Source organism: Oncorhynchus mykiss, chromosome 7 (genome assembly GCF_013265735.2).
Source record: "Oncorhynchus mykiss isolate Arlee chromosome 7, USDA_OmykA_1.1, whole genome shotgun sequence".
Classification (NCBI taxonomy): Eukaryota; Metazoa; Chordata; class Actinopteri; order Salmoniformes; family Salmonidae; genus Oncorhynchus; species Oncorhynchus mykiss.
Genome location: NC_048571.1, coordinates 18,177,663 through 18,200,052, shown reverse-complemented (window position 1 = coordinate 18,200,052; position 22,390 = coordinate 18,177,663). Strand labels below are relative to the sequence as shown.

General features: G+C 41.6%; 2 protein-coding genes across 2 annotated transcripts; both read left to right on the top strand.

The window, feature by feature from the left end:
- The first annotated feature begins 471 nt into the window (after positions 1–471).
- LOC110528804 (motile sperm domain-containing protein 2-like) lies at positions 472–6,029 on the top strand. The gene is made up of 10 exons (XM_036982856.1): positions 472–1,266; positions 1,676–1,736; positions 2,055–2,098; positions 2,610–2,732; positions 2,901–2,998; positions 3,184–3,274; positions 3,364–3,460; positions 3,621–3,750; positions 3,900–4,002; positions 4,334–6,029. The coding sequence occupies exons 3-10, from the start codon at positions 2,096–2,098 to the stop codon at positions 4,343–4,345; spliced, it is 657 nt and encodes a 218-aa protein (XP_036838751.1). The 5' UTR covers positions 472–1,266; positions 1,676–1,736; positions 2,055–2,095; the 3' UTR covers positions 4,346–6,029.
- A 541-nt stretch (positions 6,030–6,570) lies between these two features.
- On the top strand, positions 6,571–21,598 carry LOC110527429 (26S proteasome non-ATPase regulatory subunit 14). Its single transcript, XM_021608691.2, has 11 exons — positions 6,571–6,723; positions 7,441–7,490; positions 9,318–9,389; positions 9,497–9,616; positions 9,738–9,808; positions 10,058–10,208; positions 19,986–20,093; positions 20,224–20,298; positions 20,585–20,710; positions 21,239–21,301; positions 21,416–21,598. The coding sequence occupies exons 2-11, from the start codon at positions 7,443–7,445 to the stop codon at positions 21,512–21,514; spliced, it is 933 nt and encodes a 310-aa protein (XP_021464366.1). The 5' UTR covers positions 6,571–6,723; positions 7,441–7,442; the 3' UTR covers positions 21,515–21,598.
- The last annotated feature ends 792 nt before the right edge of the window (positions 21,599–22,390 follow it).

The window sequence follows — 22,390 nt, the reverse complement described above, 5'->3', positions numbered from 1 at the left end:
AAAACATAAAGCAAAATCTACAATGGAATGGTTCAAAAATAAACATATCCAGGTGTTAGAATGGCCAAGTCAAAGTCCAGACCTGAATCCAATCGAGAATCTGTGGAAAGAACTGAAAACTGCTGTTCAAATGCTCTCCATCCAACCTCACTGAGCTCGAGCTGTTTTGCAAGGAGGAATGGGAAAGAATTTCCGTCTCTCGATGTGCAAAACTGATAGAGACATACCCCAAGCGACTTACAGCTGTAATCGCAGCAAAAGGTGGCGCTACAAAGTATTAACTTAAGGGGGCTGAATAATTTTGCACGCCCAATTTTTCAGTTTTTGATTTGTTAAAAAAGTTTCACTTCATGATTGTGTCCCACTTGTTGTTGATTCTTCACAAAAAAATAGTTTTATATCTTTATGTTTGAAGCCTGAAATGTGGCAAAAGGTCGCAAAGTTCAAGGGGGCCGAATACTTTCGCAAGGCACTGTAAGTATAATATGTATTATTATTATTATTATTATAGACAGCATTGATAGTCCAGTTTGATTCATTTTTTAATATCCCTTTCTCTTCCAGACATCATGAAAGCTCTGTTCAAAAGTCTCTATTTGAGTCTGGCATGCATTATCTCCACGGCTATGTTAAAGAGGGCAACAAACTGTGTATTTAAAAAAAAAAAAAGAATAATAATTAAACACTGACATTCAAGAAGGTTCTGTTGTGAAAATGTTGTTTCTGAGACCTAATTTATGGCCACCCTCATCATTTTATCTCTTGGAAAAGCCTCATCCTCTGGGGTGCTGTGATCATTTTCCCATGCATCTCACTATTCAGATTCTAGTTTCCTGATGCCAATCTCAATCCTAATTTGAAATCTTGAGTTTTTGTATGGTGGATTACAGGTAGTCTTTTTGAGCTATTTGGGTATCTGCCTTGAAATCCACTGAGGTTTGCTTGTATGTTGTCTGGTTCATGGTTAAGTTGCACATGAAGGATGTGAAGATGTTGACGGAGAAGAAAATGTACTTGGCCTTCTGGTTGGAGAGCTACGCCCGACGGGAACCGGGGATTCCCCTCACAGTGATCTTTGACATGTCCGAAGCGGGTTTAAGCTGCGTTGTAAGATGTCTGCTCTCCTCTCATTCCCCTCTAGCTGATTTGTTTTGTGGAACTTGGTATCAATGTCCAAACATTGTGTTAACAAGTCACTGAGTGGATCTTTACACACTAATGCTTGTCTTTGGTTTCCTTTTCAACTACCGTTGGGAAGACACCAAGGTAAACCTGAACTTTCCTCACCTATTCTATACTCATCCATGTTCTGTTATTTATTTTCCATATTATGTACTGTGCATGACAAGCAGAAACATGTGGTAGATGGCAAGCTCTGAAATACTAGATGCTGACTATTAATTGTATTCTAACATTTTTCTCTCTGAGTGGTTTCTTAGGAGCCTAAGACGGCATAAACAGTAGCATTGTCTGGAGTACATTGAGACAAAGTATTCTCCGTTGCCCAATCTGGGTCATGCCTTAGCTTGGGGCTCAAAATATGTCAGGAGACATACAGTACAGCTATGTGCTTTCAAAACAAGTTTATCCTCACATGCCGGGTTGAAAGATGTATTAGTTTATTTGTTTAAAATATTTGAACAATAAGAATTCTCTCTTTTCTTTTCTCTTGTAGGACATGGATTTGATCAAATATATAATCAATTGCTTCCAGGTGTATTACCCTAGATTCTTTTGTAAGTATCCCTTTCTTCTGGTGGGCTTCCAACACAGGAGGCTGCTGAGGGGAGGACTGCTCATAGTAATGGCTGGAATGGAGTAAATGGAATGGTAACAAACGCATGGAAGCCATGGGTTCGATACCATTCCATCAATTCCCTTCCAGCCATTACTATGAGCTTGTCCTCCCCAATTAAGCTGCCACCAGCCGCCTATGGCTTCCACCTGGTGCATTTGTTCCCATAGTGGAAAAGGACTCAGTGAATCCAATTGCATGCCCTTATTGCCTACAGAGAATGTAAAATGTGTTATTTACGTGTTCTATTTCATTTCAGCCAAAACAAAATGCTCAAGTACGAGATGCCATGGATCATGAATGGTGAGTCACTTAAAGAAGAAAATGCTATGCTTCCACTCAATGGCACTGCTGCAGTCAATACTACTAACTACACCCCCCCCCCCCCCCCCCCCCCTCTCAGTCAAGATGCCACCGACAAGCTGAAGTTTGACATCCAGAACTATGTTGAGGAACTGTGTAACTTACCACTCAATGGCCACAATAACCCCCATACATCCAAATATCTACTGAGCACATGCAGATGTTAAAACATCTGTGTATGCCCATTGGCTAACATGACAACATGCGTGCCCGTTACTTTCAGTACAGTGCATATGATGCACAAGACAGACACATGACTGACATACAAGAGTCATACATCCATGTTCTCATGTAAAGCTACTGTGTATGTGCACACGCACGTACTTGCATGTATACAAACAACACACTTTGCCAGAATTCATCACCAGTACGTTATACTACATTGATAAATAATTGATGTAATACAAATGCATTGCATTTACTATGGAGTTCTTTTCTCATTTTCTCCCAGTACCCAATCAAATTCAGTTACCCACCATTGCCTGATGACGTCTTCCAGAACCCCACACCAGAGACTGGACAAGAGGATGACACAGAGTCAAAGGATGATGACCAGGAGGCCAAGGACACTCTGGTGCAGAGCTCTCCTACACTCAGAACCAGAAATGTTGTCCTTCATTCCCCTTACGACACTCCTTGGTTTTAATACTGAGCTTTGTTACACTTTCGAATCTCATCAGTGCATTGAATGATATCAACAACAGTAACATTAGTGTCTTTTATTTCTATTTGTCTGAGGCAGGTATACTTGGCACAGGATGGGGACAATGATGGCTCCATCAGATGGAAAGGATCCCGTAGGCCAACCATCACTTTCAAAGGCAACTTACACTATATCAGGTTAGCTTTGGATTCTGTGTATTTGCCCTGATACACACAGTATAGTGTAAACACTTCCAAAACTAATTGAGTCACACAGTTTCCAACCACAGACCTCACACTACCTTTCAAGGTTATGAGGCCACTGTTTACACTGAGGCTGCTAGACGGAGATGATATGTGACTCCCACACTCTCTCTTTCCAGTCCTGATGATTTGTGCTTTGGCCACAGAGAGGGTGAGAAGAGATGTCTGATCATGCTTAGTAATGTCACCAAAAACCAAGTGGCCTTCAAGGTCAGTTCTCATGTTGCTCTTTTTAAGTGTGTGATTGCATCACTACAATGTACTCGTATGAGAGCACCCTTGTTTGTGTTTTGCCGCAGGTGCGGACCACAGCCCCAGAGAAGTACAGGGTGAAGCCAAGCAGTAGCAGTTGTGGGGCGGGCGAGAGTATGGAAATCACTGTGTCCCTGCATGGAGGTACGACATATCGTAGCCCTAATTCTTCCATCTCCTCTGTCGCTATGTAATACAAACCCATCATTCAGGTTTTGAGAAGGTCAAGGACTAGCCCATGTGGAATTGTTGCTGTCCTCTGATTGTTTGTGGTCAAATTCCGTCCTCTCTGATTGGCTCTTAGGGTTCCTGTGTTCTCCTCAGGATCGCTTCTTAATCATGGCTGCTGAGATGGAGCCACGTAGCGGTGGGGGGAGCACAGACCTCGCCCAGTTCTGGAAGGGTGTCCCAGAGGCTAAAATAATGGAGCACAGGTAGCATCATCCATTGTACACACATAGAACACAACTCAAAGCAGTTTTTATGAGTACTGGTTTGTTGACTGTCACTAAAAGCAACAAGGCCTCGAGGACGCATGTGTAGGGACTGTTCACCAATGGTCTTCTACTTTCTTTACCTTGAGGCTGCGGTGTCGCATGCTGGAGGGCATCAAGTCGGCACTCAGCCCTTTGACTGACAGGTCTCACAAAATGGAGATCAATGGCTACCAAGACAAGCACACCATGGTGAGTTGTGACCTCAGGCGACAGACACTGACACACACACCCATCCTTATTATGCAAATGTATCAGTAGGACAATTTCATATTTACTATTATCTTTGCCTGCTGAAATGCTTTTCAATCTATCAAGTCCATCTGAAGTCAGTCTGTGGTCTGAAAAAGGTCCGATACTTCACCTGGGTCGTGTTCCACATGGAAGGGAAAATGTCTTTAAATGTTTTGCAGCTGAAGACAAGGGCAGGTAGTCCCACCATGTTTCGGTCTGTTTTCTTCCATTTGGTGCCAAATTAAAAATATGCCCGGGTTGCTGTTGGTGCCCTCTGTTCCTCTCCCAGGTCTTTCAGTAGATGGCCAGCAGCTCCAGGCTGGAACAGAAGATGGACTGCTGCCTGTGGTGGCAGAAGCTCTTGACTGTACTGGTGACTGCACTGACGGCCTTGGGCTTCTCCGCCCTCTACATACAGTACACTGGGGAGTGGCCATTTTGAAACTTTCCTACAGTGGAGGAAGAAGACCAAAGACCAGTTACAGTGGAGTCAGGATGAAAGTGGATTTCTGATTGGAGCAGAAATATGAGGAACTACTCGCAATCCAATCTATGGCTTTTGGACACTGAATTTAATTATATTTCCACACTATCAGGTTGGAATAATACTGTGAAATTATGAAAGTAATAATAATGCCCTTTTAGTGTAAGAGCTGTTTGAGTGGGTGATGGCTAGAAGGGATCTAGCTTTTGTCAAATTAACGTTAGACTTCACTTTTCGTAGCAGGTTAGGAAAATTAGGTTATGGTTGGAAACATTTTACATTAATTTGACAAAAGCTGGAGCCCTTCTCGCCATGATCGTTTTGATGGTATGGAGTTTTAGCCTGCCTGGTGACCATGTTTTCAGTTCAAATCACAGTAAGGTACTTAATTGTTACCCAGAAAATGATTTGATATTGAGATAAAAACAGCTGCATTGGACCTTTTTAACCTATCTTCTGAATTATGTCTAACTAGAACTATTTACTATGGGTTAATATGAATGGAAGACCAGGGATATAATTTTATAGCCAACATGTCATCTTGGTGTTTTCACAGTGTAATTTACGTTAGTTGTTACATTGTAACAGTCCTGTAGCATTTCCCCCCCCCCCCCCCCCCCCCCCATTTAGCTGAAGAAGCAGAACCAGCCAACTACCTACATGCACTCCATGAAATAAACACATTTATTGATTTGATTAAAAGATAATAACACTCACTCACTTCTCTCCCATTGTCACCAATGCAAAATAATTGTGCTCTGATGCACATTCTGAGATATTTACGGAAGTAATCAATGGGTTGTTGTTTTTTAAACCACCTGTCTGTCACTATGCAGTCCACATCCAACTCACTTCAAGGGATTGGGAGTGACACGTTCATACATTTTTCTGAACGAAATAGGCAACGTTGTTTTTAATTGGTCTACTCTACTGCACAGTGTGTGTGGTTGGCATCTCTTGGCGGAGGACCCCCGCCTTGAGCAGATGGCGCCGGGGTGACCTTTCACCTCCGCTGATGTGACAGGCGTTCTGGAGGGAGGTGTAGATGGGGAGAGAAACAAACGTTCTTCTGCCAACACCTCCACTGATTAGCTGGGGACATGGCGGCTTGGTGATACACCTCAGACAAAGATAGACGATTTAATGGCTGACACGCATTCCGTGTGACAGATGTGGTCACAAGGTGTTTTTTTCTCTCACTGGTAGTTTGCTTGTGTAATTATCTTGACTGTTATTGTACTAATTGAGTGTGATTCACTATTTGACTCCCCCTTTGATGCTGAGGTACGGCCTTCCAAGAACAGATGTAGAGATCTACAGCAACTGGCACATTAGATAAAGTATGTGTGATTGTTAAGTGGTGATCGTATTGCCCCCATCTTCTATTTGTCATTGTTGACCATGGTTCTGTAGCTTAAACCATTTTATTATACTTCTATTGGACACTTTGGAGACTAATGAACTGTAATATCAGCCATTGGTCGGTCTTGGCTTGAAACCAAAGAACATGTTCCACAACTGTTTTGTGATGTGTCCTCATTCTGTGTAGGTTATGTCTGCCTGCCACTCAAATGTTGGTTATACTAGAAATCCATAAAGAGAAGAGTATGTGAGCCATTTTGGGGGTGTAGTAAGAAGCTAATTACAATGTGTCAAAACCCCCAGGGATGGAAATGGGGGGACCAACAGTTATATATTGTGTGAGATGGGAAGCAGAACAAAAACAGCTTTTAGTCATTGCACGACAAACAAGCTACAGATCTCAGGGGAATATAATCGTATGATTTGACAATTATAGCAGGCTGCACTAGGATGCCCACATTGGTAGCTAGGGACAATGGCAATAATACATTCTCCCAAAGGTTGGAACAGGTTTGTTAGCCTAGTTTGTATCACACTAATATTTGGTGCTTTGAGCATCAATTTGGGTCTGTATTAAATGCACAAACTGCTTTACGAGCTGGTGCAGCTTAAGGGACACGGAGTCAGCTGCATTCAGCTCCCCCTTGCTTCTAGAAAGCGACCTACAGCAGAATGTTGCGGAGGGTGGAAGTGATCATCAAGGCGCCGGAAGTACCCAATGTTCTGACGAATTTGTTTTGAATGAGGAATTCTGGCTGATTCATTGTAGCAAGCTAGACTTCAATAGTTATCACACGCGAGTATTCTTTCCAACATTTTTACAGACTGAATAGGTAAGATCGCACTCCCACAAATGTTTAGATCACTTCCCTAGCAGAAAATAATCCACGCTGAAGAAGTTGCTATCTAGTTAGTTCGGGTTTTCGACTCTCGTGCAACGAAAGAGCTAACGTTACCGCTAGCAAGCGAGCTAAGGCAGTTTATCTGGTTAACGTTAGCAAACTTAGTCAAACATGTTTGATAGTTGACAGGGACCACTGTTTATTAAGAATTTGATGTTATATCGCGCTTTAACATTTATTTTATTTGTTCTGGTGGATAACATTAATTTAGACAGCTAGATTAGCCAACTACCTATAATATGTAGCTAACGCTAACTGTCAACGTCGTTAGTTAGCGTAGTGACTTGACTGTCATTAACATTAAATTGTCTCATCACAAATTTCTGAATCTAGTTATATAACAGGCAGGAAAAATAACTAGATGGTACTGTCTGAAAGCAGACGTTCCAGATTAATCAGGAAAATCAGCTAGCTACCTGTGAAACAGATGGGGTTGTCACAAAATTATATTATCTGAGAGCTAACGTTACCTGTCATACTATGCCATCCTGTAATTCCATCCTGCTCTTTTTACTGCCTTTTGGTTAAATAGATTAACAACTGTTTTGTAGTTTACTATCTAACAACATTGCACATTTTTTAGAAAGTAATTGGGTTGAAGATGATCAATAGGGTTGACATTCATTGCTGTTTTTTTCCCCTCAACAGAAATGGATAGGCTGCTGAGGCTTGGAGGAGGAATGCCTGGACTGGGTCAGGTGTGTTTTCAGCCATGACTTATCTCGCACCCTGTCGCTATGGAATGCCTTCACACCGTGTCTCATTAATTCAATAATGAATCAGAGCTCTAATATTGGGCTATATCTATCCTAGCCTCACTACAGCACCTATCTTATCCCTGATCACCAAACAGGGAGTGATTCTGACTTGAAATGGGTGGAATAGACAGAAGCGACTACAAATGAAAAGTGAGAGGCTGTAGCCAGGGTAGACCTTGTTGTTCTTATCCACAGACTGAAAAGGACCTGGCACAGCTTAGCTGTCTTAAATATTGTAAGTATTAGACTTATGTAGTCTATAGGCCACAAAATCATGTGTTATAAAAATGCCCAACTTATATATATATATATATTTTTTTATTTAACCTTTATTTAACTAGTCAGTTGAGAACAAATTCTTATTTACTGCTTACCCAGGCCAAACCTGGATGACGCTGGGCCCTATGGGCCCTATGGGACTCCCAATCACGAGTCTGGATTCGAACCAGGGGCTGTTGCCTCTTGCACTGAGATGCAGAGCCTTAGACCACTGCGCCACTCGGGAGTCAATTGCCTCACTCAATAACCTCTGCAAAGTTGAATAGTTTTCTAGCTATAGCCTATTAGCCTATTAGCTCTACACATTCTTTTTCATGTGAACTGAATAGTGAGAATAGATTGTCAAGGCATTCTGTTCAATATGTATTAACAAATTCTAAGTAGCCTAATCGAAAGTAAAGAATTATGGTGTAGGCTGACTAACCACTGCAGTGTCTCCCTTGCACTATTATCGAGCATGCTTTGTTGGAACATGTTTTTAGAGTAGTGTAGCCCTCCCTGCCCAATCAAAAGGGCCAGGGGCGCTCTTTGGTGAGAGAAATAAAAAGAGCCCACTTTGTTGTGTTCGTAGCGGCCAAGCCTTGCAAGGCGAGGCCAATGAGGAGCTTACTCCCGACTGGCGTTGAATTTGCCAATTAACACCTCCAGTAAGTGGCCGCCTTGGCACCCTACAGAGGTGTTAAAAATAGGGGGCGGTGTCTTCTTTTAACCTCTTCCTCTCTGACATGCAGGGTTTCAGATCACCGTTTAAATTACAAAATTACTTTCAGGATATTGAACATACACTGAGTGTACAAAACATTAGGAACACATGCTCTTTCCATGACAGACTGACCAAGTGAAAGCTATGATCCCTAATTGATGTGACTTGCTAAATCCACTTAAATCAGTGTAGATGAAGGGGATGAGACGGGTTAAAGAAGGATTTTTAAGCCTTGAGACAATTGAGACATGGATTGTGGATGTGTGCCATTGAGGGTGAATGGGCAAGACAAAATATTTAAGTGCTTTTGAATGGGGTATGGTAGTAGGTGCCAGATACACTAGTTTGAGTGTGTCAAGAACTGCAATGCTGCTGGGTTTTTCACTGGCTAGTGGCTAGGCTAATGTCAATTTGAAGGTGGTGTTTATTGTCAACAAAAATATGTTACAGGTAGACAAAACAATATGACGTAGAAGCATAAAGTAAACAGCATAGTTGGTCAATTTCCGCAACAACTAAGAGCGTTGAAGCACGAGGCTCAACTTCCCCGTGGACGTGCGCAGACACTGTGAGAGAGCGAAGTCTTGCATCTCACTCATCTCAATATCTGCGGTGCCGCTCATGGCAACATCATTTTGCTGAGTCTCCCTTTAAACAATGATCATCAGTTTGTCAGTAATATAATACTAATATATCATAAACTGCAGTGAAGCTGTATTTTGTCATCCTTAACCAGCTCTGTGTGATAGTCAACTATAGCCTAAAAGCTGTTATTTTCCCCTCAGGGCCCACCTACAGATGCCCCCGCCGTAGACACTGCAGAGCAGGTGTACATCTCCTCACTGGCACTGCTCAAGGTAAGAAGGAAATAAACAGTAGTTGCCATTTATAATTTATACTAACTCGTTACATGTGTGTCCATGGCAGTCGTCTATGTCTCACCATGTATTTCCATCTCCTTCAGATGCTGAAGCACGGGCGTGCCGGTGTGCCCATGGAGGTCATGGGTTTGATGCTGGGCGAGTTTGTGGACGACTACACTGTGCGAGTGATTGACGTGTTCGCCATGCCGCAGTCAGGAACTGTACGTTTTCCCAGTCATTTCCCCTAACAGACCTCGCAGGACAATGTTGAGTAACTCTATAGTTATGCGTGTGATGTTTTCTCCACCGGTGTTTGCGTAATAGCACTTCTCTCTCCGACAGGGTGTCAGTGTGGAGGCCGTGGACCCCGTCTTCCAAGCTAAAATGTTGGATATGCTTAAGCAGACGGGCAGGTAAATGCATATGGACTTATTAATACAAAAATGATTAGTTAGTACGCCACTCGATTTGGCATAGCATCTCCAGGACAAAGTCACACACATGCTCTACACTCCAGGATACACTTAAAAACAGAAAAATGTCATTTGTAACAATAAAACAAAAAAAGAAATGTGTAAAATAGACACAAAGAAAGGCATCTGTGCAGTAATAGTGTTGAACTAAAATAATTGAGGTGGTTGTGTGGTGGCTCCTCCAACTAGACCAGAGATGGTGGTGGGCTGGTACCACAGTCACCCCGGGTTTGGCTGCTGGCTGTCAGGCGTTGACATCAACACCCAGCAGAGTTTCGAGGCCCTGTCGGAGAGAGCCGTGGCCGTGGTGGTGGACCCCATCCAGAGCGTCAAAGGAAAGGTATGTCCAACAACCACAGGCATGCAAACTCGTCACATTTCAACGATATTCTACGTTTTGCAACCTGGCTGCAAAATAATGCTGTGATTTATAGTTGATAAGACGTAATGTTTCAATAGTGCAAATAACTTTGTGTGTAATAAATGTTAGCTAGCTACATTAGCATCTAAGTTGGCATGCTAGCATTACCACACGCTTGCCTCGGCTAACTTTGCGTTGCTCGGGCTTACTTCACTTTACTGTCTGTGTGTAACAACCTACTGGAACACGTATATTAAAAATATATATATTTTTCACCTTTTACAACTGCAACCTGGCCAAGATGAAGCAAAGCAGTGCGACACAAACAACAACAGTTACACATGGAATAAACAAACGTACAGTCAATAACACAATAGAAAAGTCTATATACAGTGTGTGCAAATGAGGCAAGATTAGGGAGGTAAGGCAATAAATAGGCCGTAGTGGCAAATTAATTACAATTTAGCAATTAAACACTGGAGTGATGAATGTGCAAGTAGAGATGCTGGGTACAAAAAAACAATATGGGGATGAGGCAATTGGATGGGCTATTTACAGATGGGCGATGTACAGGTGCAATGATCTGTGAGCTGCTCTGACAGCTGATGCTTAAAGTTAGTGAGGGACATATGAGTCTCCAGCTTCAGTGATTTTTTTTTTTTTTTTGCAATTCGTTCCAGTTATTGGCAGCAGAGAACTGGAAGGAAAGGCGGCAAAAAGATGAATTGGCTTTGGGGGTAACCAGTGAAATATACCTGCTGGAGCACGTGCTACGGGTGGGTGCTGCTTTGGTGACCAGTGAGCTGAGATAAGGTGGGGCTTTACCTAGCAAAGACTTGTAGATGACCTGGAGCCAGTGGTGGGTAGTATATACAGGTCACAGTGGTTGGTAGTATATGGGGCTTTGGTGACTAAACAGATGGCACTGTGATAGACCACATCCAATTTGCTGAGTAGAGTGTTGGAGGCTATTTTGTAAATTACATAGCTGAAGTCGAGGATCAGTAGGATAGTCAGTTTGACCAGGGTATGTTTGGCAGCATGAGTGAAGGATGCTTTGTTGCGAAATTGGAAGCCGATTCAAGATTTCATTTTGGATTAGAGATGCTTAATGTGAGTCTGGAAGGAGAGTTTAGTCTAACCAGACCCCTAGGTATTTGTAGGTGTCCACATATTCTAAGTCAGAACTGTGCAGAGTAATGATGCTGGGTGGGCGGGCAGGTGTGGGCAGCCATCGGTTGAGGAGCATGCGTTTAGTTTTACTTGCATTCAAGAGCAGTTGGAGGCCACGGAAGGAGAGTTGTATGGCATTGAAACATGTCTGGAGTTTAGTTAACACAGTGTCCAAAGAAGGGCCAGAAGTATACCGAATGGTGTCGTCTGTGTAAAGGTAGGTGGATCAGAGAATCACCAAGTAGCAAGAGCGACATCATTGATGTATTCAGAGAAAAGAGTCGGCCTGAGAATTGAACCCTGTGGCACCCCCATAGACTGCAAGAGGTCCGGACAACAAGCCCTCCAATTTGACACACTGAACTCTGTCTGAGAAGACTGCCTCGCCTGGTGAACCAGGCGAGGCAGTCATTTGAGAAACCAAGGCTGTTGAGTCTGCCCATAAGAATGTGGTGATTGACAGAGTCGAAAACCTTGGCCAGGTCGATGAATACGGCTGCACAGTAATGTCTCTTATTGATGGTGGTTATGATATCGTTTAGTACCTTGAGCGTGGCTGAGGTGCACCCATGACCAGCTCGGAAACCAGATTGCATAGCGTAGAAGGTACGGTGTGATTCGAAATGGTCGGTGATCTGTTTGTTTACTTGGCTTTTGAAGACCTTAGAAAGGCAGGGTAGGATAGATAGATATAGGTCTGTAACAGTTTGGGTCTAGAGTCTCCCCCTTTGAAGAGGGGTGATGACTGCAGCAGCTTTCCAATCTTTGGGGATCTCAGACGACTCGAGACATACATACTTTTTTAAAGAATATACCTTTTATTATTATTCCCCGCAAACCCTACCACCGATTCCCCCAATTGGAGTAAACTAATAAACACTTTGGCTTTTACCTTCAATTTATACATCTTATACACATTTTACAGACACAGTCTACCTTACAATAGTTATTTTTTGTTTGTTTTTAGTCCTTCCTGTATTTCTGATGTCCATCCAGTTTAATTTCTATTTAACTATTTGTGCTATTTCACAAAAGTTCTGAACCTATATACATTTTACAGACCCCGTATGTTTTACATTGTTTATCTTGTTATTAGTCCCGCCCTTCAGCTCTACGCACCCCCCCCATCTATCTCTCAACACCACCCACTTCGGATCTCGACCCGTCATATATTTTTCAACTGTGCTGTGATGCCTCACAAAATAATTGAACCTTTCTATTCTCATAGCTTCCACAGATTGTAAACCAAAAACAAACATCTTTGCTCAAATAATTATTATATTATTGATTGATTATGGCTTTTCAAATCACCCAGTATTGCTATCTGTAGCGTTAGTTCTAGACCAATGTTGCAATTCTTCAGCCATTCCTGGACCTGTGACCAAAAACAAGCTACATCTGGACAATACCAAAATGATCTAATGACTCTGCCTCCTCACAGCAGAATCTGCAGAGCTGGGAAGATTGTATATATATATAACATTCTATTAGTTGCAATAATTTTGTATAGTAATTTAAATTGAAAAATTCGAAGTTTTGAATCCGGCGTTGTTTTGCGTATCAATTCATAAACCATGTGCCATGGAATGGGTACATCGAAACTCTCTTCCCAATTATTTTGCTATTTATATGGCACAGCTGTCAGTTTTTTGGTCCTTAAATGAAATTGGTATATGTTTTTATTTATCACACTTTTCTTTAACCATTTATGTTCTTTAATACAGGGCCGACATACAAGTTCCTTACTTTTTTCCCTTTCTACTTTGGGTAGAGCAGACATTTCCATATGTCTGTGTTAGCTGCATGTGTGACATAACTCCACCAGTCCTATTTATTATATCATTCACTAAAATTATATCTTTTTAAAAATTTATTCGAAAAATAGTTTTTTTTAATCAATTATTATATTAGTATTTAACCACAATATTTGTTGTATTATTTGTTCTGTCTTTTCAGGTGGATTAAACTGAAATTGCAACCAACTTTCTAAGGCTTGTTTAAAAAACAAAGATATTTTTGGAGATTATTTCCTTTTCAAACAACCGAAAGTGAGCAGGTGTAATCTGAATAAAGGGGAAAAGGCCATTCTTGAACAGGATGAGACATTCGTACCAATTTACTAGAGAACCAGTTTGGATTTAAGTATAACTTTTGTATGACTGATGCCTTTAGTGAGAGGTCTAATGCTTTAATATTTAATCATTTCTGCCCTCCAAATTCATGTTTGTTTATTAAATAGGCCCTTTTCATTTTATTTGGCTTGCCCTTCCAAATAAAATTGAATATTTTTTGTTCATATAATTTAAAAATCAGGTCACTAGGTGTAGATAAAACCATAAGCAAATAGGTAAACTGTGATATGACTAAAGAGTTAATCAGGGTGATTTTCCCACACATAGACAGGTATTTTCCTTTCCATGGTAACAAGATCTTATCTATTTTTGCTAACTTTCTATAAAAATGTATTTGTGTGAGATCATTTCTTTCTTTTGGGATTTGCATACCGAGTATGTCCACATCTCCGTCAGACCATTTAATTAGTAAACTACATGGTGATCCAATTTGGTGATCCAATATGTAGTACACTTATCATAATTTGGTTTTAATCCAGAGAGGATAGAAAAAGTATCTAGATCCTCTATGAGGCCGTGGAGAGATTCTAATTGTGGTTTTAAAAGAAAACATGAATCCTCAGCGTACAATGACACCTTAGTTTTTAAACCACGGATTTGTAATCCCTTAATATTATTGTTTGATCTAATCTTAACAGCTAACATTTTGATGGCAATAATAAATAGATGTGCCGAAAGTGGACAACCTTGTTTTACACCTCTAGATAGTTTAAACTTTCTGAGATGTAGCCATTTACTATTTTATACCTAGGGTTACTATACATACCTTTTTAACCCATTTTATAAGAGACTCCCCAAAATTGAAATATTCTAGGTATTTATATATAAACTCCAGTCGTACTTTATCAAAAGCCTTTTCAAAATCACCTATGAGAACCAGGCCTGGTGTCCCCGATATTTCATAGTATTCTATTGTTTCCCGTACTTGTCTTATACACTGCTCAAAAAAATAAAGGGAACACTAAAATAACACATCCTAGATCTGAATGAATTAAATATTCTTATTAAATACTTTTTTCTTTACATAGTTGAATGTGCTGACAACAAAATCATCAATTGAAATCAAATTTATCAACCCATGGAGGTCTGGATTTGGAGTCACACTCAAAATTAAAGTGGAAAACCACACTACAGGCTGATCCAACTTTGATGTAATGTCCTTAAAACAAGTCAAAATGAGGCTCAGTAGTGTGTGTGGCCTCCACATGCCTGTATGACCTCCCTACAACGCCTGGGCATGCTCCTGAGAAGGTGGCGGATGGTCTCCTGAGGGATCTCCTCCCAGACCTGGACGAAAGCATCCGCCGACTCCTGGACAGTCTGTGGTGCAACAGTCTGTTGGTGGATGGAGCGAGACATGATGTCCCAGATGTGCTCAATTGGATTCAGGTCTGGGGAACGGGCGGGCCAGTCCATAGCATCAATGCCTTCCTCTTGCAGGAACTGCTGACACACTCCAGCCACATGAGGTCTAGCATTGTCTTGCATTAGGAGAAACCCAGGGCCAACCGCACCAGCATATGGTCTCACAAGGGGTCTGAGGATCTCATCTCGGTACCTAATGGCAGTCAGGCTACCTCTGGCGAGCACATGGAGGGCTGTGCGGCTCCCCAAAGAAATGCCACCCCACACCATGACTGACCCACCTCCAAACTGGTCATGCTGGGGGATGTTGCAGGCAGCAGAACGTTCTCCACGGCGTCTCCAGACTCTGTCACATGTGCTCAGTGTGAACCTGCTCTCATCTGTGAAGAACACAGGGCGCCAGTGGCGAATTTGCCAATCTTGGTGTTCTCTGGCAAATGCCAAACGTCCTGCACGGTGTTGGGCTGTAAGCACAACCCCCACCTGTGGACGTCGGGCCCTCATTACCACCCTCATGGAGTCTATTTCTGACTGTTTGAGCAGACACATGCACATTTGTGGCCTGCTGGAGGTCATTTTGCAGGGCTCTGGCAGTGCTCCTCCTGCTCCTCCTTGCACAAAGGCGGAGGTAGCGGTCCTGCTGCTGGGTTGTTGCCCTCCTACGGCCTCCTCCACATCTCCTGATGTACTGGCCTGTCTCCTGGTAGCGCCTCCATGCTCTGGACACTACGCTGACAGACACAGCAAACCTTCTTGCCACATCTCGCATTGATGTGCTGTCCTGGATGAGCTGCAGTACCTGAGCCACTTGTGTGAGTTGTAGACTCTGTCTCATGCTACCACTAGAGTGAAAGCCAGCATTCAAAAGTGATCAAAACATCAGCCAGGAAGCATAGAAACCGAGAAGTGGTCTGTGGTCACCACCTGCAGAACCACTCCTTTATTGTGGGTGTCTTGCTAATTGCCTATAATTTCCACCCACCTGTTGTCTTCCATTTGCACATCAGCATGTGAAATGTATTGTCAATCAGTGTTGCTTCCTAAGTGGACAGTTTGATTTCACAGAAGTGTGATTGACTAGGAGTTACATTGTGTTGTTTAAGTGTTCCCTTTATTTTTTTTTAACAGTGTATTATCTCCAATGTATCAGTTCATGTAAAAAACCTGTCTGATTAGGATGAATAATATCTGACAATACTTTTTAAATTCTATGTGCCAAGCATTTTGCTAGGATTTTTGCATCACAACACTGAAGTGTAAGATGTCTCCAATTTCTTAAATGGACTGGATCTTTATATATACCACTTGGGTTCTGTTTCAGTAATGATGATATCACCTTCTGGTGGCGTGTCTGATAATCTACCATTTATATAGGAGTGGTTAAAACATGCCAATAATGGTCCTCTGAGTATATCAAAAAAAGTTTTGTATACTTCCACTGGTATGCCATCCAGCCCTAGAGTTTTCCCGTCCTTAAAGGCCCCAATTACATCAAGCAGTTCCTCCTCTGTAATTTGGCCTTCACATGAGTCTTTCTGTACAGATGTTAATTTTACATTATTATTAGGGAACAAATCCATACAATTAGTTTCAGTTAGTGGAGATGGAGGAGCCTGAACCGAAAACATATTCTTAAAGTACTTTACTTCCTCTTTCAAAATATAATTTGGTGAATCATGCGTGACTCCATCATTTCTAACAAGTTGTAATATATATTTTTTGGTAACATTTCTATATTGATGATTGACAAAGAATTTGGTGCATTTTTCCCCCATATTCCATCCAGTTCACTTTATTATTATAATATATTACACTGGATCTTTCTTGAATAAATTCCTCCATTTATTTTAGTTTTTCCTCTAACTTATTATGTGCCTCTATCGTACAGTTTTTATTGCTATCTAACTCTACTGTTAGTCCTTCAATTTCCTTTGTTAATATGGACTCTTTTGATCTAAATTGCTTTTGTTTTATAGATGAGTACTGAATTGCATGGCCTCTAAAGGCACATTTAAAAGTGTCCCACACAATAAGGGGATATGCTGTACCTATGTTATGTCTGAAAAAGTCAGTTATAAATTCTTCTGTCCTAGTTCTAAACAATTTATCATCTAAAAGGCATTGATTACATTTCCAATAACCTCGCCCACGTGGAAATTCTGTAAGACTAATATATATGCCAATTATGTGATGATCCGACCTCATTCTATCCCCTATCAACACTTTTTTAAACTTTTGGTGCCAGAGAGATTGGCATAAGAAAGTAGTCAAGGCGACTAGCTTGATTAAGCCTCTGCCGTGTATATCTCACTAGGTCAGGGTATTTAAGTCTCCATATATCCACTAATTCCAATATATCCATGACATTCATGATTTCCTTAAGTGCCTGAGGGTGATTTCTTTTCTGGTCCATAGAGGTATTTAAGACCGTATTAAAATCTCCCACCATAATAATAGAGTCTAGTGTTGCTTGTAGAGTTGATAGATTCTTATATATATTTTTAAAGAAGCTTGGATCATCATTATTCGGACCGTATAGGTTAATAAGCCATATCTGTTTATTGTCCAATAACATATTTAAAATAATCCATATCTACCTTGATAATCTGTTTGGACAGATTACCCAGGCCAGCTTTGATTTACAACCTGCTAGCAATATTTTTTGGAGTACCAAGAAATGTATTGGTGAATATGAATCATCCATTGAACTGCATCCATCTATTCTACCAATAATGCCTTACTGTATGCCATGGAATTCTGAGTCAAATATAACCTATTTTTAAAACCTCTTATAAAGTTGGTTTTGAAGCATAAACTGAATTTTATATTTTTCATATTATGGTTGTCTGTTTGTTTCATATCTGCAAAGTAGTTCAAACACTGTCAGTTTCTCTTTAAATTCTGTTTGGTGCCTAACATGTGGTGTGTGTGAGAGAGAGAGAGAAGGTGTGAGTGTAGGCTATGTGTATAAAGCTGTCTGAACAGTAGGCTTAAAGATGATTTCATATAGGCCTAGAGTGTTTTCCCCTTACTGCCACAATGGAAATAAATGCAGATCATTATGCAGTTGTATCCCTTACTGCACTCCTCCTGCCCGATCACAGGTAGGCCTTTGGGTATGAACAAATCAGCTATTTTCTACAGTAGCCTTTTCTATCAGACAGTACAAAAGTGTGACGCGAAATTCAAGGTGTTGTATTGAGTAGAGTGAAGTATTGAGTAGAGGTGCTGCACAAAAATCTGATAGTCACACGTATAGAAAATGGGAACAGGCGTTTACACAGATTTTTTTTCACGTGTTTCTGTGCAAAAAAAAGATTTCTCACCTTTTTTGGGCCTTCATCAGTTTGCATCCCTGAACCACCATGATTTATTCAGCAATGTTCTCGTTGAATTTGTATGCAAATTGTGTGACAGGTTGACTTTCTCGTGGCTGCAAACTTCAATCAATCCAATAATAAAATCACGTGATTGATTGGGTGGAAACTTAAATCGTTCGAGATTTTAGCTAACAGCGTTCTGCCCGTGTAGCCATCTAAGGTTGTTTACTCTTACATCTCCTGGGATTGAGATGTCTTCATCTAGAACTGATCATACACCCCCATCCCCACCACCCTCCTTTCCTTGTTATGTTTCTTTCTCTCTCTTCCACCCTCACGGGCCCCATATGGCACTTCCTCCATCTCCTCCTGCCTCTGTGCTCCGGGGAGCTGTCTATTATCACCTCCACGGAGCTGTCTGTGGGTGTGAGAGCCAATTCCATCTCAATGTGTGATCTCCGCTCAGAGGAGAGTGCACCACTAGAAATGAAAGTTAGCTCTCCAATGTTTTACATTAGAAATGGTTTCTAAGCACAGGCAATCTCATAAAGATATTTAATTAGATTGCTATTAGGAGTAGTGTGTTGACCGAGGGGATGGTTTAAAACCTTTTTAGTCTTAATAATATTTTGCCACCCAAGCGTGAGAGAGAATATTAAAATATATACATTACATTTTTTTTACAAACCTACAAATACCAGGGCACATTTGCTAATCCTCGTTTTGAAATATGTGTTTTTAGCAGGTTTCACCCCTCTGCCTTAGAGGAAAGGGTGTCTCCCGGCCAAGTCTTGCTGGTGAAAGATGTAGCCTACTCTTGATATGCTCAGAACATGGCAGTGTCTTGCTTCCCTGTCACGTTCACCGTCTCCCGTCACTCTGTCCGCCACTCGGAATATTGTTGTACACAATGCATTATGGTCCATTGAATGAGCAGCCAATATAACCACATAGATGGAACATAACAATAAAGCCAGTCGTTTCACGGCGCTCGGGCACCTTCCCTTCGTGTGACCCATTTCCTCACAAGACACGATAACCTAGGGTTAATTTGGAGCGATGCAGGTAATAAAAGTTGAGTACTTAATCTTTGGCTAATGCAGCCAAGACCAGTGAGAGAAAAGAGCTAAATGTGTTTTAATACACTAATTTCCTATGCTTTGTAGTAAAAGGATTTCACAGTGATTTATGGACGCAGGTCTCAAGGTGACATCTACTAAACAAGGCATGAGTAAGTCAGGACCGCCATAAACCCATCATCCTCATCAATGTTTTAACATGAATGTAACCATGAGCTACTCATCTGTCATGCTTTCACACATAACCGCAGATGGCAGAGCCTCTCATAGCATGGTGGCATATCTTTGCCTTGCTGTGACTATGCAATGTCTACTCACCTGGAAGGATGCAACTTAGGGCCTAGTAATAGGATGTGATTAGGGACATGTACGGCACTCAGGCAGAGCCGTGGTTTTGGTGTCGTTTACACACATCTGGTTACAGCAGTTAGTGAACATCAGATCAGGGACGGTACCATCTCTCTCCGTCCCCGGTCATCTACTCTCCCTTTCACAGTATTCTCACACACTAACGTTACCCTCATGGCTTAGATCCAAAGCACAGTGTTGTACTTACTTGGCATTCTTTCAATTTTTGGGGTTATTTATTTTATTTTTCTGCTCAGGAATTGAAATGGAATTGACACGGACACCGTTCCTCTACTCTCTGTGAGATAACACGTGGTTCCTTTTTGTTATTTTGGGCAGGTTGTTATCGATGCGTTCCGGCTGATCAATGCCAACATGATGGTTCTGGGACACGAGCCCAGGCAAACCACCTCCAACCTGGGGCATCTGAACAAGCCCTCCATCCAGGTAAGACCATGGAGCCGTTGACCAGCACGCCTCTGACCAGCACGCATCTGAACACCTCTGTGTTTTTTTAACATGCACGTGAATGTAGAGTTTCTGTTCTTATTTCAATCATCTGTTGTCCTCCTCCAAGGCTCTGATCCATGGACTGAACAGGCATTACTACTCCATCACCATCAACTACAGGAAAAATGAACTCGAGCAAAAGGTGTGAAGAGTTTCTGAAAATCTACTATACATGTCAAAATGACATATTTTTTTAAGGGGAGTATAGAATATCAGAAAAAGATGAGGACTGTTGACTGTCGTAGTTGAATGAGTTAGTTATAATTACACCGCTGAGAGTGACATTTCATAATATGCCTACCGTATGTACTCCTGCCTGAATGACAGGTGATGTCATCTTCTGTGCGACCGTTAAACATATGTACACGGTGCCTCTATCCTCTCTTGGTTGCATGTGCCACATGAACATATGATCCTTGACCTCCCAGATGCTGTTGAACCTGCACAAGAAGAGCTGGATGGAGGGCCTGACCCTGCAGGACTACAGCGAGCACTGCAAGCTCAACGAGAACATCGTCAAGGAGATGCTGGAGCTGGCCAAGAACTACAACAAGGTGAGCAGGCAGGGATCAGAAGGGGAAAGTGGGAGGGCCTGGAAGTATTTTGAGACCAGGGGTCTGCGTGGGCAAACTGCATGAGTTCTCCCAGGTGGTGTTCATTAGTATTCAAATAGAATAAAATGGACTGAAACAGGGAGGGTCTACCTGGACTTGTCCAATCAGAAACACTCCTTTTCAAGATATAGGTAATTGTGTAATGAGATACCTGATGGGTTGGATGATTCTATTCTCATCTTTCGTCTTGAAAAAGCGTAGAAATCAATCAATGCACCATCATTAACACAAAGGAAAATGGAATGATTTATTATTTAAATATTGAAAGTTAGCGGTCTGGCCAGGTGTGATGCAACTGATGTTTGTATGATTGTATGTTCTGTGTTTCTTATAAGGTCAAATCAAATAAAACACACTTTTTCATATTCTGTTGCAAAATGTTTTATTCTTTACATGCCATAATGAACAAGACCCAGCTTTAAATGTTAATGTCTGAGTGAGAATCAATGTCCCCGTGTTCTACCCCAGGCGGTTGAAGAAGAGGATAAGATGACCCCTGAGCAGCTGGCCATCAAGAATGTCGGAAAGCAGGTATCCGTCCTCGCTGTAACCTGAATACGACATCTGTTTTGCGATCATCATAAATGCCCATGGATAATCTTTGCAATGACCTTCCTTAACCTGTTAACTGCGTTCTTCTCGCAGGATCCCAAGAGGCACCTGGAGGAGCACGTCGACGTCCTGATGACGTCCAACATTGTTCAGTGCCTAGCCGCCATGTTGGATACTGTGGTCTTTCAGTGAAGCCTCCCCTCCCCCAGCATTTAACTGTTCATATTCTAACTCTTTGTGTTTTGTTTTATAAAAAATAAATGTGTATGAAAGGTAGACCGTGGACTTGTATCTATAATATACAGAACAGCAGCATGGGTGATGTGTTGCTGTTCGACTGGTTGGTCTCAGATGGGTCTGAGAGAAAGTTTTGGTCCGTATATACAGAATGGCTGCATCTGAAATGGCACACTAATCCTTATGTAGTTCCCTGGGTCCTGGTCAAATGTATTGCATGTGCAGTTGAAGTCGGAAGTTTACATACACTGAGGTTGGAGTCATTAAAACCTGTTTTTCAACCACTCCACAAATGTCTTGTTAACAAACTGTTTTGGCAAGTCGGTTAGGACATCGGCTTTGTGCATGACACAAGTCATTTTTCCAACAATTGTTTACAGATTATTTCACTTATCATTCACTGTATCACAATTCCAGTGGGTCAGAAGTTTACATACACTTAAGTCTACTGTGCCTTTAAACAGCTTGGAAAACTCTCTTTCCTTGACATCGTGGGGAAATCAGCCAAGACCTCGAAAAAATATTGTAGACCTCCACAAGTCTGATTCATCCTTGGGAGCAGTTTCCAAATGCCTGAAGGTACCACATTCATCTGTACAAACAACAGTATGCAAGTATAAACACCATGGGACCACGCAGCCATCACACCGCTCAGGAAGGAGACTCGTTCTGTCTCCTAGAGATGAACATACTTTGGAACTGAAAAAGTGTGTGCGAGCTACCAAATACTAATTGAGTATTCTGACCCACTGGGAATGTGATGAAAGAAATAAAAGATTAAATAAATCATTCTCTACTATTATTCTGACATTTCACATTAAAATAAAGTGG